A 16,339-nucleotide genomic window follows, 5' to 3' on the forward strand; every position below is an offset into this window, starting at 1 on the left:
TTCAACAACATCATTTTGCTATGGAGCCCTTGGTGCTGAGAAGTTGTGAGTGATCCTATTTTCGTTACAAAACTTCATCAAATTTGGCGTTGTCAAATTCTGTCCCATGGTCACATCTGATGCATGCTACCTTCAATTCCATCTTCACTTGGATCTTCTTGACAAAGGCCAAAAATACCTTGAAAGTCTCATCCTTTGTTATAAGAAATAGTGACCAGGTGAATCTTGAATTTGGTAGATGACGAACCACGTCCTTCTAAATCAATTTATTCAGAAGTGAGAAGCTTGCATGCCCCAATCTTCTATGCCAAAGTTCTGCGTCATCATCAACTAACTTCAAGCATCTCATATCAGCAGCTTGTAGAGATTCAAAGTCAGCAACGTAGATGTTCTTATATCTTTTGTCTACTAGGACTACTTTGCCAGTTACCAGATTAGTAACTGTGCACACTTTAAACAAGAACTCTACTTTGTTCCCTTTATCACAAATTTGAGAGACACTCAAGAGAATGTACTTCAGGACATCAACATAGTACACGTTCTCAATTGAGTATGAAAGAGACTTTCCAACCTTTACGACACCTAGAATGTACCCTTTTTTTCATTTCCAAAGGATACATTCCCTCCCTGCAGGGCTTTCAGTGAGAGAAAATCCATGGTATTTCCAGTCATATACTTTGAACATCCACTGTCCTTAATCCATTGCAGTCTGCTTCCTCTCACTGTTCCCTGCACATATAAATTATGGGTTAGATTTAGGAACCCAAACTAGTTTAGGTCCCTTGTAATGAGAAAATGGATGAATAAGAGCTTTTCTAATCTATGCAGGCAGCATTCATTTTTTGCGAGTGGTACCTGGTCCCTCTTTAGTAGTCACTTTTTCAGCAAACACTTTATTTTTCTGTACAGATAGAACCCTGGCCTGGCAATTTTCTTTGAAGTGCCCATTGTTCCCACAGTGGGTACAAAGCCAATTATCAGGAACTGTGACGTACTTGATGTGAGGGTTTTAAGGAGTTTTCTCCTTTTGGAACCCGATTCCCTGCCTATTTCCACTATTTTTGAAGTACATGGTAGTGACAGCATCTAAGGACCAGGTCCACTTGAGAGATTTCTCAAGATCAATTTTTACTTTCTTCAATTCAGCTTGAAGCTGCCAATTTTTCTCGAGTTCACCACATAGACTAGTTCTCACAGCATTTAATTCTTTTTCAAGTTTGATGTGTGTCTCACTAGCTACTCCCTTCCCTTTTTCAATACTTACATGCCTATGTTCAGATTAGAGTCCCTCAATGGCTTCCTCTAGATCTGTGATAACCACCAAAAAGTCATCCCTTGCTTGCTTAGTATCAACAATTTTCTCTTCTAGGCATTCTTTTCTTTGCTTAGGTTTTCAATGGTTTCCTTCAAGTCAATAACCACTACCATCAAGTCATCTCTCTCATTTTCTACACTATTTATTTTTTCAGTTAGAGCTTCCTTTTCTTTTTCAAGATTAGTTATGGTCTCATTTAAATCCACCATACAGACCACCAAATCATCTCTAGAGTGTTCAGCATCTCCTAGCTCTATGGCCAGGGTTTCCTTATCATTATCAAGACTATAACATGCATCAATTAAAACATTTGATAGAGATATCAATTTCTTAGAAGAGTAAGACTTCAGATTTCTCTGAACATCCCTGAAATTTGCCTCATCACTTTCATCCTTTTCATCGTCATCAAATTGAGCCATCAATGCAAACAATGAATCATATTCCTTTGCTTCATTTTCCACTGCCGTCATGGAACTGTTTTCTGCACCTGGTTCCCCTTCTGATTCATTGGACGAGTCTCCCCATGCAGCAAGAGCTTGCTTCACAACATTGTCAGCTGCACTTTTTTTGTTGAAACATTTGTCAAGAACCAGGTTCCATTTTGCTGTTGTGTCAGAGTTGTGTTTGTAATGCTCCTATTTCAGAAGTGGGCAGTCTTTGATGAAATGCCCTAGCTTTCCGCACTTGTGACAGAGATCATAGTTTCTTGGTTTGCTTGTGCTATCTCTCTTAGGTATACCACCATTTCTTTGAACCATCTTTTGAAATATTTTGGTGAGTAGGCCATATCACTATCTTCTTCACTTGAGTCATTGTTTTAAGCCTTGAGCACCATGTTCTTCTCTTTCTTCGGCTCTCTTCTTTCACTGTCTCTCTGTTTTTTCATCTGTATGTCTTCAGATTTCCAATCAGCTCATCCATGGCTAGAGTTTGTAAATCTTTAGCTTCGGTGATAGCATTCACCTTACTCTCCCAAGAGCCAGGTAGAACACTGAGAACTTTCCTTACAAGCTTGTTTCTGGGAATAACTTCTCCAAGTGAATAAAGCTCATTTATGATAGATGTGAATCTAGTGTGCATATCTTGTATAGACTCATCATCATTCATCCTGAAGATCTCATACTCGGTGTTGAGTATGTCAATCTTGGACTGTTTAACCTGAGTAGTTCCTTCATGTGTCGTTTGCAATGCTTCCCATATTTCCTTGGTAGAATCACATGCTGAGATTATATTGTACTCATCAGGTCTTATACCACATATCAAGATTTTCTTGGCACGAAAGTTCTTTTCTACAGCTTTTCTGTCAATATCACTGTATTCATTTCTATTTTTTGGCACCATTGTTCTAGTTTCTCCAAGCTTCCTCATAGGAACATGTGGACCATCACAAATGACGTCCCATAGCTTTGAATCTTCTGCCATTATGAAATTATGCATATAACTCTTCCACCAACCGTAATACTAACCATTGAATCTAGGGGGTCTGTAGGTTGATTGTCCTTCCTCAAAGTTAGGTGGAGCAACCATTGAGATCCTTTCTAGGTGTTAACCTTTTAGAAAGAACTGACTCTAATACCAATTGATAATTTATATGAGTCCACCAACTGTAGAGTACCTGGTCCTCTATGAGTTTCCACTGAAAATACTAACGAACTAATCTGTATAGAGATCTGGTCCTATATCAGTTCCCATATTGCTAACTACTGAACCAGTATGTAAATGAGACACATGATTTTTACATGGAAAAATCTCAACTCAAGGGGACAAAAACCACGACCTACTCTGGTAGGATTTCAACTTCACTAACTTGTAAACACCTATTACAAGACACTTTGTAATGACTCCATTACAAAGAATTTAACTCAACTAACTTGTGATACTCTTACCACAAGCCACTTTGTACTCTCGAGTTACAAAGACTTTAATCACTCTAAATATTACAAGCCACTTTGTATTAACTCTATTACAAAGACTTAATCACTCACTAACTTGTAACAACTCTATTACAAGCCACTTTGTAATAACTCTATTACAAAGACTTCACAACTCGACTAACTCTATCCAAGACACAAACCCAGATGGTTTATGATTTTGAGTTTCCTAAAATAAAGCTTCTGATAAAGCAAGATCGGAGTTACAATTAAGAACAAATAACAAAGACTCAACAAACCTAAGGACTTAAGATATCTTCAATCTTTGGATCTGGTCCTTGAGGTTGCAGCAGCTTTGTTCTTGAGAGAGGTGTTTTTAGCACTTGAAAGAATATCAGTGAAAACACTCAAAAAAATCTTGTTCCTTGCACCAGGTTGTTATACTACAAAAAACATCACCATGGTGATGTCAATTCACAATGGTGATGTCAATTCTTGGTTAGTACATGGCTCTTCCTAATGGGAAGTGACTACTGCACTGTCTGTTGCACTATCGTGTGTACAGTTGCAGGTAGTCACTTTTTGCAGTTGCTTTTCAGCTGTATAGTTGGCTTATTCTTCTGACAGGGGAACACCAAGGGATCAAGTCCCTAATCTGGTTCTTGTGAATCTATAGGCACACTGACCAGATTACCTTGAGTTGATTAACTTGATAATGATTGTACCAGGCATGCTTCAAGTCCTTTATCTAGTTCTATACAAAAAGTTTATAGATCATCAAAACATAGATTAAAAGACCTTAATCCCATCACCTTCAGTAGCTCTAACCACCTCCTCTGGCCCAAGTTAAGATCCTTCTGCTTAAACAGATGCTGCAAACTCTGGTGATCCGTATAGATCTCACAAGGAACACCGTACAAATAATGACGCTAGATATTCACAGCGTGAACAATAGCAACTAACTCGAGATCATGGACAGAATAATTTTTCTCATGTACCTTCAACTGTCTGGATGCGTAGGCAATCACCCTACCGTCTTGCATCAATACCGCTCCAAGGACGATCCTCGAGGCATCACAATAGACAATATAAGACCCCGAACCTGTAAGCAATATCAAAACTGGGGTTGTAGTCAAAGCTGTCTTGAGCTTCTAGAAGCTCGCCTCACACTTTTCCGTCCACTGGAACGGAGCACCCTTCTGGTTCAGCCTTGTCATAGGTGCTGCAATGGATGAAAACCCTTCAACAAATCGATGGTACTAACCCGCCAAGCCAAGAAAACTGCGGATCTCTGTAGCTGAGGATGGTCTAGGCCAACTCTGCGCTGCTTCCACTTTCTTTGGATCCACCTGTATACCCTCACTCGATACCACGTGTCCCAAGAATTCCACGGAATCCAACCAAAACTCACATTTTGAGAACTTTGCATATAACTTCTTTTCTCTCAAAGTCTGAAGTAATGTCCTCGGGTGATGCTCATGATCTTCCCGACTCTGGGACTATACCAGAATATCATAAATAAAACAATGATGAACGAGTCAATATATGGCTGAAACACATTGTGTATCAAATGCATGAAGGTTGTTGGGGCATTGGTCAGCCCAAATGACATAACAAGGAACTCGTAATGACCATACCGGGTCCTGAAAGTAGTCTTCGGGATATCTGGCTCCCGAATCTTCAACTGATGGTAACTTGAACGCAAGTCAATCTTATAAAACACTAATGCACCCTGTAGCTGTTTAAACAAATCATTAATACGAGGCAAAGGATAACGGTTCTTCACTGTTACTTTGCTCAACTGGCGATAATCAATGCACATACGACATATAACCATCCTTTTTCTTCACAAACAAGACAAGAGCACCCCAAGGTGATACACTGGGCCGAATAAAACCCTTATCAAGCAATTCCTGTAAATGATCCTTCAACTCAAGAGGGGCCATACGATACGGGGGAATAGAAATGGGCTGGGTACCCGGCAACAGATCAATGCCAAAATCAATATCTCTATCGGGCGGCATGCTCAAAAGATCAGCTGGGAACACATCAGAGAAATCTCGTACTACTGGGACTGAATCAACTGTAGGGGTATCAATACTGACATCTTTCACATAAGCTAGATACGCATCACACCCCTTCTCAACCATACGATGAGCCTTAAGGAATGAAATAACTCTACTGGAAGTATGATCTAAGGTATCCCTCCACTCTACTCGCGGTACACCTGGCATAGCCAACGTCACGGTTTCGGCGTGACAATCAAGAATAGCATAATGGGGCGACAACCAGTCCATGCCCAATATAACATCAAAATCTACCATGCTGAGCAATAATAAATTGGCTCTGGTCTCAAAACCACTAAGAGCAACCAAACAGGACCAATAAATGCAGTCCACAACAAGAGAATCCCCCACAAGAGTAGAAACATAAACATGGGAACTCAAAGAATCCCGAGATACGCCCAATTGCGGGGGGAAATAAGAAGACACATAAGAATAAGTGGAGCATGGATAGAATAGAACCGATGCATCTCTATGACAAACCAGGACAATACCGAGGTCGGGGCCGGGATAGAAGCCGAGGACGCGCACGCGGTGCAGCCAGAGCACCCGCACGAGTTGCCATATAGGAGCCACCAGCAGCTCCCGTCGGAGCCTAGGAACCTGATATTCCTACTGCTACAACTACTCCAGCTCTTCAGGAGACTCTTGCACAGTTTATGAGCATGTACACCACTCTGGCTCAGGCAGGGTTGCTTCCCCTTGCTGCAGCCACATCTCAGGCTGGGGAGGAGCACAGACTCCCGCCACCCGCACTCCTGAGCAGCGAGTTCATGTTGAGAAAGTCCCAAAGATTATACCGGCACAACCTATAGCCCCTGATGGCCCGAGGATAGGGCATCGACTTTTGAGGATGAGCAGCGGAGGCTTGAGAGGTTCAAGAAGTACAAGCCTCATGCATTCAGTGGTCTAGCATTAGATGATGCTCTGGGATTTCTAGAGGAGTGCTACCGTATCCTCCGTACCATGGGTATATCAAGATCGAGTGGGGTTTCCTTCACTACCTTCTAGCTTTGAGGAGCCGCCTATGAGTGGTGGCGTACTTATGAGTTAGACAGTCCAGATGAGGCAACTTCCCTGACTTAGACTTAGTTTTTAGATATGTTCCTGAGAGAGTATGTTCCTCAGAGCCTCAGGGACGCATGGCGCGACGAGTTTGAGCATTTGCGCCAGGGTACTATAACTGTCTCGGAGTATGCTGTCTGTTTCACTAGTATGGCTAGATATGCACCAGCTTTGTTTTCTACTGTTCGTGAGAGGTTTTGCCGGTTTATTGAGGGGCTCATTCCCAGCATCAGTTCTAGCATGGCTCGTGAGTTGGAGATGGATATTTCATATCAACAGGTGTTGAGCATTGCTAGGAGAGTGGAGGGTATGCATGCTCGGGATAGAGAGGAGAGGGAGGCCAATAGGTCTCGAGAGTCGGGCCATTATTTTGGTACCCGTGCTTTAGTTGCAGTTCGTCATGGTAGGGGTTATATGAGTCGCCCCATTCATTTAGCTCTTCCAACAGCCAGTGGTATTCCAGCTCCTCCTAGACCTCAGGAGCCTTATTATGCACCTCCAGTATCTAGTACGCTTCCTACATGGGGTGCTTTCAATGGTCAGTCCAGCAGACCTGGCCCGAGCCAGTTACAACCACCATATCATCCCAGAGCTTGTTTGAGTGTGGTGACACACGCCATATGGTGAGGGGTTGCCCCAAACTTAGGAGGGGTGCACCTCCACAGACGTCTCAGCCATAGTGTGCTCTGCAGAGTTCTCAAGCTATGATCACAGCACCAGTTTCTACCCCACCTGCTCAGCCAACTAGAGGTGGAGGTCGGGGAGGTAGAGGTCGCCCTATAGGGGGAGGCCAAGCTAGTTATTATGCCCTTCCTGCCCGTACCGAGGTTGTCGCCTTCGATTTTGTCATCACAGACAACTCCAGTAGGGGGCGCAGGTGCCTGATCATATCTGGTAGCACGTGTCCTCACCATCTATGAGAGAATAGAAGACAGAAGTTTAGAATTATGATATCAAAAATCTCGCACGACAAGGAAATCAAATGAAGTGGAATTTTCCTAACAGTTACATAGCCTCTCGTAGATAAGTACAGACGTCTCCATATCGATCCACGAGACTCTAATAAACCGGCTTGTGGTTCATGACTCCTATGAACCTAGAGCTCTGATACCAACCTATCACGATCCCAGTTCGCTCTCCGTGAACTATCGTGACGGCACCTAGTCTGTACGACTAGGTAAGCCTAACACTTTGTGGAAAAAGGAAACAACAGATAAAAACTAGTAGAAACTACAGAATAACATAATGAAAAAGTTTAAAATGTCACTCGGCATATACAAATACACACTCTCGACTGAAAAGATCTCTCAAAAATCTGGAATCTCATGAAATCACAAGCTATGGATACTACATGGTGCTCTAACTCCAGAATGTCTAAATCAAGATAAATATAGAAGGGCTATAACTATAAGAGAGAATGGAGAGGGACTCCTCGGTCTGTGGACGCGGCAGATATACCTCAAAGTCTCTGAAGAATCGCCTCGCCTCAAGGATAGTAGAGCTGAGTCGAAGAACCTGGATCTGCACACGAAAAACATGTGCAGGAAAGGGTATAAGTACACCACAGCGGTACCCAGTAAGTGTCAAGCCTAACCTCGTTCGAGTAGTAACAAGGAAGGTCAGGGCCCTACCGTTACATATATATATATATATATATATATATATATATATATATATATGTGTGTGTGTGTGTGTGTATGTGTGTATGTGTGTGTGTGTGTGTGTGTGTAAATATATATATAAAGAAATGAAACAATAAGAAGTAACATAGGATAATAAAACTAATAACAACTACTACAGAGAGAGAAATCACAGAAAGAATATAACTCCACATAGAGATAGAAACTAGGGATCTCCCAGGATACCTTCCTATAGTCCCCAAATGTAAATATCCAATGGATCTCCTGGGTGTCGTCCCGTAGTCCAACTTATAGTGCACGGGGATCTACCGGAATCCCAATTCGTAGTTCCAAATGTAAATACCCAGTACTAGGGGAATCTACAGGGTGCAGTCCCGTAGTTCCAATATAAATGTGCAGGGGGATCTACCGGAATAGAAATCCGTAGTCCCAAAGCAAACATGCAGGGGGATCTCCCGGGATACCATCCCATAGCCCCAAAGTAAACACATAGCAGCAACACGAAGAATATTCAATTCAATCCAAATTTCATACCAAGGTAAAACAGGTATTTCTAACCTAGCATGCCACATATAATTCAAATAAGCAGTTTGAGCAAGTAAAGCAATTAAGTCAATTAGACATGCTTCCTTAAGCTAACAGTAGGCTTAAATTGCAAGTAGTATAAATAGGGAAGAAAACACAGTTATATTTACTTAATGAAAACAGGATTTTCAATAATTAGCACATGCGCGCACTCGTCACCTCATGTAGAAGGCATTTCATATATCAACAATATCAAATCCTAAAGGGAGTTTCCCTCACACAAGGTTAGGCAAGCCACTTACCTCGAACCAGCTCAATCAACTCGATATCACATTCTTGCCACGAGTACCCAACTCCGGATGGCCCAAATCTAATCAAATAAATATCAATGCGTAAATACAACTACAAACAACTAATTTAGCTAAAGGAAACGAAGCTAAGACAAGAAAATAGGAACACGTCCAAAAATCTTCTCCGGGCCCACGTCTCGGAATCGAGTAAAAATTATAAATTATGAACACCCATTCACTCACGAGTCTAACCATACCAAAATCCCTCAAATTCGATACCGAAACCTCAATCAAAACCCCAAAATTAGGCCTAAGAACTTTTCTCAACGTTTTCCCAATTTTCATCCAAAATCCGAAATTAAATGACAAAACTAAGATTAGATTATAAGAATATAACTAGAAAGGGATTAGGAATCGTTACCCACTCATTTCCTCTTCAAAATCCTCCCAAAATCGCCCTCAACTGAGCTCCAAATTATTTTTCCAAGTTTTGATTTCAAACCCTCGAAATTTCCCTTTTTCTGACCAGCGAAACCGCTTCTGCGACCATGGGACCGCACCTGCGGTCCCGCTTCTGTGGAAATAACCAGCACCTATGAATTTTCAGGAAAAGCGACCCTTCCGCACCTGCGACCTCTTTTCCGCAGATGCGGTCCCATTTTTGCGATAACTGGGCCACATCTGCGGCCAATCTCAAAATCACCTCAGACCGCACCTGCGGTCCTCATACCGCTTCTGCAGTGCCGCACCTGCGGTCCCATACACGCAGGTGCGATTATGATAGGTTCAGCCAACTTCAAATTTTCTTAAGTCCAATTCAACTTCTGTTAAGCACACGAGGCCCCCGGGACCTCAACCAAATATGCCAACCAATCCTAAAACATCATACAAACTTATTCCCACCCTCAAATCACATCAAACAACGCTAAAACCACAAATCATTCTCCAATCCAAGCCTAAGGATCAAAAAGTCTATCAAACCTCGTCCGAGTGACCTGAAATTTTGCGCACACATCACATTCAACACTACGGAGCTACTCCAACTCTCGGAATTCCATTCTGACCCTAGATCAAAATCTCACTATCGAACCAGAAACTTCAAAAATTCAACTCTCGGCATTTCAAGCCTAAATAAGCTACGGACCTCCAAAACACAATTCGAACATGCCCTTAAGCCTGAAATCACCCAACTGAGCTAACGGAACTGTCGGAATTCCATTCCGAGGCTGTCTTCACACTGCTCTGAATACGATCCAAATTCTAAAGCTTAAACTCTCATTTAGGGACTAAGTGTCCCAAAACATTCCGAAATCCAAAACGAACCTTCCCGACAACTTACAATAGTAGAAACAAACATGGGGAATGCAGTTATTAGGGGATCGAGGTGTAAATTCTTAAAATGAGCAACCCCTACCTTAAGGGAGTTGTGAAGTATTATTTATGTTGCACAAAGTGATTCTTTAGGCTAAAAAACTTAGGATCACCCCCCCCCCCCCCCCCTTTTTTTGCTTTATATACTTGTTATTCACACTTAGTCATTTAACATAGACCAATGCAGTTGTACCCTTGTAAAATTTAAGATTTGTATTGATCATTTATTTTTATGTGTTGTAATAGCGTCTTCAACTTCTATACCTTTCCTTGCTTATTTGATCACCTAGCTTAATTATCTAATTCGCATAGTATAAAATTTGGCCTGGACCCACTAATATCTTCTCTTCGAGGTAATTTGAGCCCTTACCCAATCTTTGGTGACACGGACTAGCTAAAATAGAGTTATTTGCAAATAGGTGCCCTGACGCACCTTAAAATCGTTAGGTGACGACTCTTTTCCTTTAGTACCTCCTTTAAAAGAGTTGTCACACATCGAAACCCGCTTTCGAGAGAAAATAGGGTGCGACAGTCGAGGGCACATTATTGTTGTGGTAACTCTGCCTAGAAGACTGAAGATCTCAAAATCTAGGTTCAAAGAGATCAAACAAATTCGTTAATGATGGTTCAACATTGTCGAATAAAATAATTTAGTCCATTCCCGTGATGAGATAATGCTTAGTACCAACGATAAAGCACTAAGGCATTTTAATAGTTTTTAAGTTTGATACGAAGATACCAAATAGTGTATCTACGGATAACACGTTTAGGAATCATCTATGTAAGTGTGAAGTGTTAGTCGATTCAAGGAGAATTCTGTACGGCCAGTTCTCTACGCACATATGAACGATGTTCATGGCTAAAACAAACACAACAATGAGAATCAAAGACGGTTAAGGGTTGATTGTATGACTTATGAATGTTTTTATCTATATCTATATATATATATATATATATATATATATCAAAGTTCGACAGTTTAAAGATATAAAATCTATCGATTGGTCGAGTATATCTTATATAAGTTCACTAAAGGAAGTTCAAAAGAATATCTACTTATCCATATGCAATTAATCCTTGCTTGCGAATCACACAGTTTTCATGGATATTTTTGTTTTGTAGCCATTCCCCGTTCAATTAAGGGATTGTTGGGGTTTAAGCTTAAAAGTAGCTTAAAATGGTGTGAATGAAAAATGTAGGGAATAAAAAAATTTAAATCTCCCTTATGTGCAAAAGAGTATTATCCCATATTGGATATATATACAAATGTGCTTCTTCTAGCTCTTAAAGAGTTGAGAAGAAGTAAAATCTCGCGTCATCGTCGCTCGCTCGCTCGCTCGCCTCGACTTCGACTTCGGTTTTCGACTTCGGTTTTAGTCAAATGATATGATTAATTGATTAACTTTTTGAACCAAATTTATTCGTTAAATATTAAGATTATATTAATATTTCTAATCCAACGTTTTTGTAACGGTAATTTAATTTTTTCTCCAGTTTTATTCTTCTTTTTATTTTTTGTGGAAATAACTATTTACGTGATGACCATTTTCGTGGAAGGTCAACTGAAAGGCTGCAACTTTTGAGTTGCACCTCTTTGTTCAACCCAAATGTTTGGCTACGAATACCTGGTCATTCCCTCATATTTTCCTTACGAAAATTTTGAAGTTCTTTCTCTTTCTGCATTTAACGGTAAGTTTTTCAAAGTATGATTGCTTCCTATCTTTGCGTTCATTGGTCACTGGAGTTTGAAGTACCTCTATACCAATGAGGTTGTTCGTTCTATCTTGGGAGAAAATATTCCTAAATCTCGGATACTAGGAAGGAATTAAGTTCCTTAAGGAAACACTGTAGATTCAGTGGGCTCGAATATAATTCTGTTTCTTCTACATTTGTGTTTTACGTTGCTTAAGTTTCCCGAATTTATTTTTTAGATGCAGATTACTAACATTTTCCGCATCTAATGATTGTATCAAACATGAAATTGTTAACTTTCTTTTGCAATTAACGCTAGAACTAGAATTTAATATTACAATGTAAGAAAATTATATTATGGACAATATTAAATAATTTAAAATGTAATTTTATGAGTTATGATTTATTAATTATTATATTTTACTTTCTTCCTTTGATTACAAATTATATTTATAAATTTTAATTGCAATGTATCGTATATTAAGATTTTTTGAACGTTTATTTAAGGAATTTTTACCTCCTATAGCAAAGGTTGATACCCTATTTATTTTAAATAAATATTCTTTTAAAAAATTATATTTCATAGCTACCTTTTAATTTTTATAGTCAAATATCAATTTATGGTCACCTCCTATTCTTAAGCCATAAAATACGCCTTGTATTATTTTTCTCTCTCATTCTTTCAGATTTTTCTCTACTCCATCTCTCTCTCTCAACTCCAGTCTTTCTCCACGAATACAACCATAATTCTCCTAAATACATATCCAAATAATTTGTGTGCCTTCTTCCTTTCTCCCTCCGGTGCGTATCGGGTCGAACTGAATCCGAAGTCCCCAACTCACCCATCTCTCTGATTCTGCCGTTGATTCTCGTTTCGTTAGGTAATCGAAAAATCCGATTTTCAAATTCCAATTTTAGGGCTCATCCATAATACAATGCGGCAACTCAATGTTGTTTTCAAGGAATCCACTGCATTGAACTTAGTATTTCTTTTGCCCTAGTTTGTTTTGCATTTAATTTTTTGCCTTATTTTTGTTTAAAATGAGTAAAGAAGTTATCTTTATTGATAGATTTGCTGGAGGAGAATTTTGAAGCATGACAACAGTAGCTAGACCTACATGGGCGCCAGCTAAAGGTGGGAATGAACAAGGTAGAACTCAAATTTTTGGTCCATCTCATAAACAGTGGCGTTTCAAGTCAAAATCGCGGCCCTCTAGACGAGATGACATTAGGGTTGTTCTTGAACAAAGACGACGGAGTTTGGGACTGAGCAACTTGAATTTTCTGTTAATATATTTCAATGTATTTGGGGCTGAGCAACTTGAATTTTCTATTAATATATTTCAATGTATCTCGCTGTATTTCATTGTATTCATTGTCTTTTTTTCATTGTATTTCAATGTATCGCGTTGTATTCCATGTATTTTATTGTATTCAATGTCTCGTTGTATTCCATGAATGTATTCATATATTTTTTTTAATTAATATAATTTATGTATTCAGATGTATATGTATTCAAATTGCTCTGTTTTTGTTGTATTTATCGGCTGGGAAAAATATTCAGCATATTTTATCTGAAGATTGTTATATTTTTGGGGTATTTTTCGGTTGAGAATCTTTTTTATAAATGAAAATACAAATTTTGTGTGTTATAATTGAGTTTGTTGAGCTATATTAGGAGTCTATTATGTTAATTGATTCACTTTCCGTTTAAAAACAGCTGAATAGACCATGAATTGCACTATTTACGTTATTGTATTCACAAATACATATCGTGAATACAATCGAATACAATAATCTGTCTAGCTGTAATCCTCTATTTCACGCCGTGAATACAGTCGAATACAAAAATCTGTCCAGCTGTAATCCCATGTTTCACGCCTAGAAATGATACTGTGTATTCATAAATACAGTAGCTTAAATACATCTAACACACTCTTTAAAACCTGAAAACATAGTTATAGAAAGTAATATAATAAATGGTAGCTACAACTAGCAAATAACCACTAAAACATAGTGGTTTCTGAAAGTTTCTCTTTATTTAATTGAGTGATGGTTATGTGACAAAGGTTTATGTTGAAAAAGGATGGTACAGGTTATTCATTTATTTTGACGAATCAATTAAGTTAAAATAGCACGGGATAGCCAGTTTTCGAACTGCTCATTCAAAAATAGTCAGCGTTTGCAAAGTCATTGAAAAATAGCCACTATTTTGCTGCAACAGGGACTGGTCCAGCATAATATACTGGAGATCGGTGCACCTGTGTATGACTTTCCAGCATATTATGATGGAACTCCAACACACGAAAAGTTCCAACATAATATACTGGAGATTGGAGCACCTGCGTATGAACTTCCAGCATATTATACTGGACCGGTATATTATACTGGAACTCCAGTATATTATGTTGGAGTTCCACTATACTTATGCTGGAACTACATTATAATATGCTGGAGTTCTAGTATACTTATACTGGAACTTCATTATAATATACCGGAGTTCCTGTATACTTATGCTGGAACTCCATTATATTATGCTGGAGTATTTTCCAGATTTTGAACAGTGTTTTCGTTCGGATTCATCTTTACATGAAAAGTAGCTAAATTTCGATTACTTTTAAAAATGTGGCTATTTTTGAATGACCACTTGTAATTCTAGCTATTTTTGAATTTCTCCCATCAATTAACTGAGTAATTTTTCTCCCCTAATCATAATTAGCTCTATAAAACCAATCTTCAACAATAAATCCTTAATCAACTATAAATATCCAAGGTTCAAGTATAAAGACCAAACTGCAATCTTTTATGCTTATGCAAGTGGCAGAATATGATTTTTGGTAAGATACTATTAAAATTGTATAAGTACATAGTTTCCGAAATTATTCATATAACTAGTAAATTTGCCGTGCTTCGCGCAGTCACAAAAATAAATTAATGTATAAAAAAGTCCTTCATAATTTAATTTATAATTTGAAAAAATTATAGTACATACAAATATTTCTTCAATTAGCTTCAAGACTTTTTCATATAATTATAAATGTGTTTCTTAGCGATAAATATGTCATATTACATGATCATTGCATAAAAAGAAAAAAGAAATGTACGAAATTTTTCTTTTTTTTTCCTTTTATCTCTCGTTCCTTCTTTTCTTCTTTTTCTCCCTCTAACTTATGTTTTCCTCCGTCACTAAGATAAATTCTTGCAAACTACACTATTTCATACAAATCACATGCACAGTCTCTAATTGATATTTTTCAATTTTTTTGGTATTTATGGTAAACCAAAAAAAGAATTAAAAAAGGGAGGAAATTAGAAACATGAAAAAGCAGCTAGAGTTTTTGATATAGAAATGTACGATTTTTTTCTTTTCCTTTTTCCCTTTTATTTCACTTTCCTTTCTTTTTCTCCCTCTAATTTGTGTTTTCCGCCCTCACTAAGATAAAGTACTCCTCTTTTGTTCTCCTAATTTATCTTTGTGACAAACACCTGAATGAATCTGTAAATTACAGTATACAATATAAATACACATGCCCAATCTTTACAAAGGTAAGATTATTGTTAAACATAACCAACTGAAAAAGAAAGATTATACAGGACCAACATATGTTAAGATTTCAAGCCGTAAATATATCTCATGAACCAAGAATAACCAAATATGTTAGGATATTGCCACAAAAGTGAGATTGTAGTTAATCCTGACCAATTGAAAAGAAAAAATTAGACTTGACCAACATCCACCAAAATTTCAGGCTGCAAATATTATGTCTCCAGAACTGAAAAATAATTTGCCTTTGTGACAAACACCTAAATAAATCTACAAACTACACTATTTCATATAAATAAACATGCACAATCTTTACAAAAATGATATTATCATTAAACATAACCAATTGAAAAAGAAAGATTATACATGACTAACATCGGCTAAGATTGCAGGCCATAAATATGTCGCATTAACCAAAAATAACCAAATATGTAGGGTATTGCCACAAAAGTGAGATTGTAGTTAATTCAATTAAAAAGAAAAAATTACACATTACCAACATCATCCAAAATTTCAGGTCGCAAATATTATGTCTCCAGAACCTGAAAAATAATCAAGTATGTTAGAATATGTATTTGAATTCTGTGCAACTAAGATTATGCTATCCTATAAAACAAAACAAAAAACAAAAAAAAATTAAGACATATATAATCATGGAAATGAGTACAAAAAAAATGAGTGAACGAAAAATAAAAAGTATAGAGGGAGATTGGGTGCTGGGGATAAATATATAAAGATGTTTAATTACTAATACTAATTAAATGACAATCACATTAAAATATGAGTGAAGGAAGAAAATAAATACATCTATATTATACTAAAAGCACGAAGGCCCTTAGCGAAATGTCGTTCGCCTTTTTTACCCTTTAAAATTAAAGTTCACACTAGACAAAATAGTCATTTAATTATTCTCCTAATATTTAGTTCTTTGAAATTGACTAAAATTTTTGTTATTAAATTATT

At 38.0% G+C, this 16,339-nt stretch overlaps 1 protein-coding gene across 1 annotated transcript; it reads right to left on the minus strand.

Moving 5' to 3' along the window:
• Positions 1-2,197: 2,197 nt before the first annotated feature.
• LOC138873423 (uncharacterized) lies at positions 2,198-2,737 on the minus strand. The gene has a single exon (XM_070151893.1). The coding sequence runs from the start codon at positions 2,735-2,737 to the stop codon at positions 2,198-2,200; it is 540 nt and encodes a 179-aa protein (XP_070007994.1).
• Between the last annotated feature and the right edge of the window lie 13,602 nt (positions 2,738-16,339).

This window comes from Nicotiana sylvestris, chromosome 7 (assembly GCF_000393655.2).
Source record: "Nicotiana sylvestris chromosome 7, ASM39365v2, whole genome shotgun sequence".
Lineage (NCBI taxonomy): Eukaryota > Viridiplantae > Streptophyta > Magnoliopsida > Solanales > Solanaceae > Nicotiana > Nicotiana sylvestris.

Excerpts from the sequence above, each read along its gene's own strand:
- LOC138873423 (XM_070151893.1), bottom strand. The coding sequence starts at position 2,737 with ATGGCAGAAGATTCAAAGCTATGGGACGTCATTTGTGATGGTCCACAT.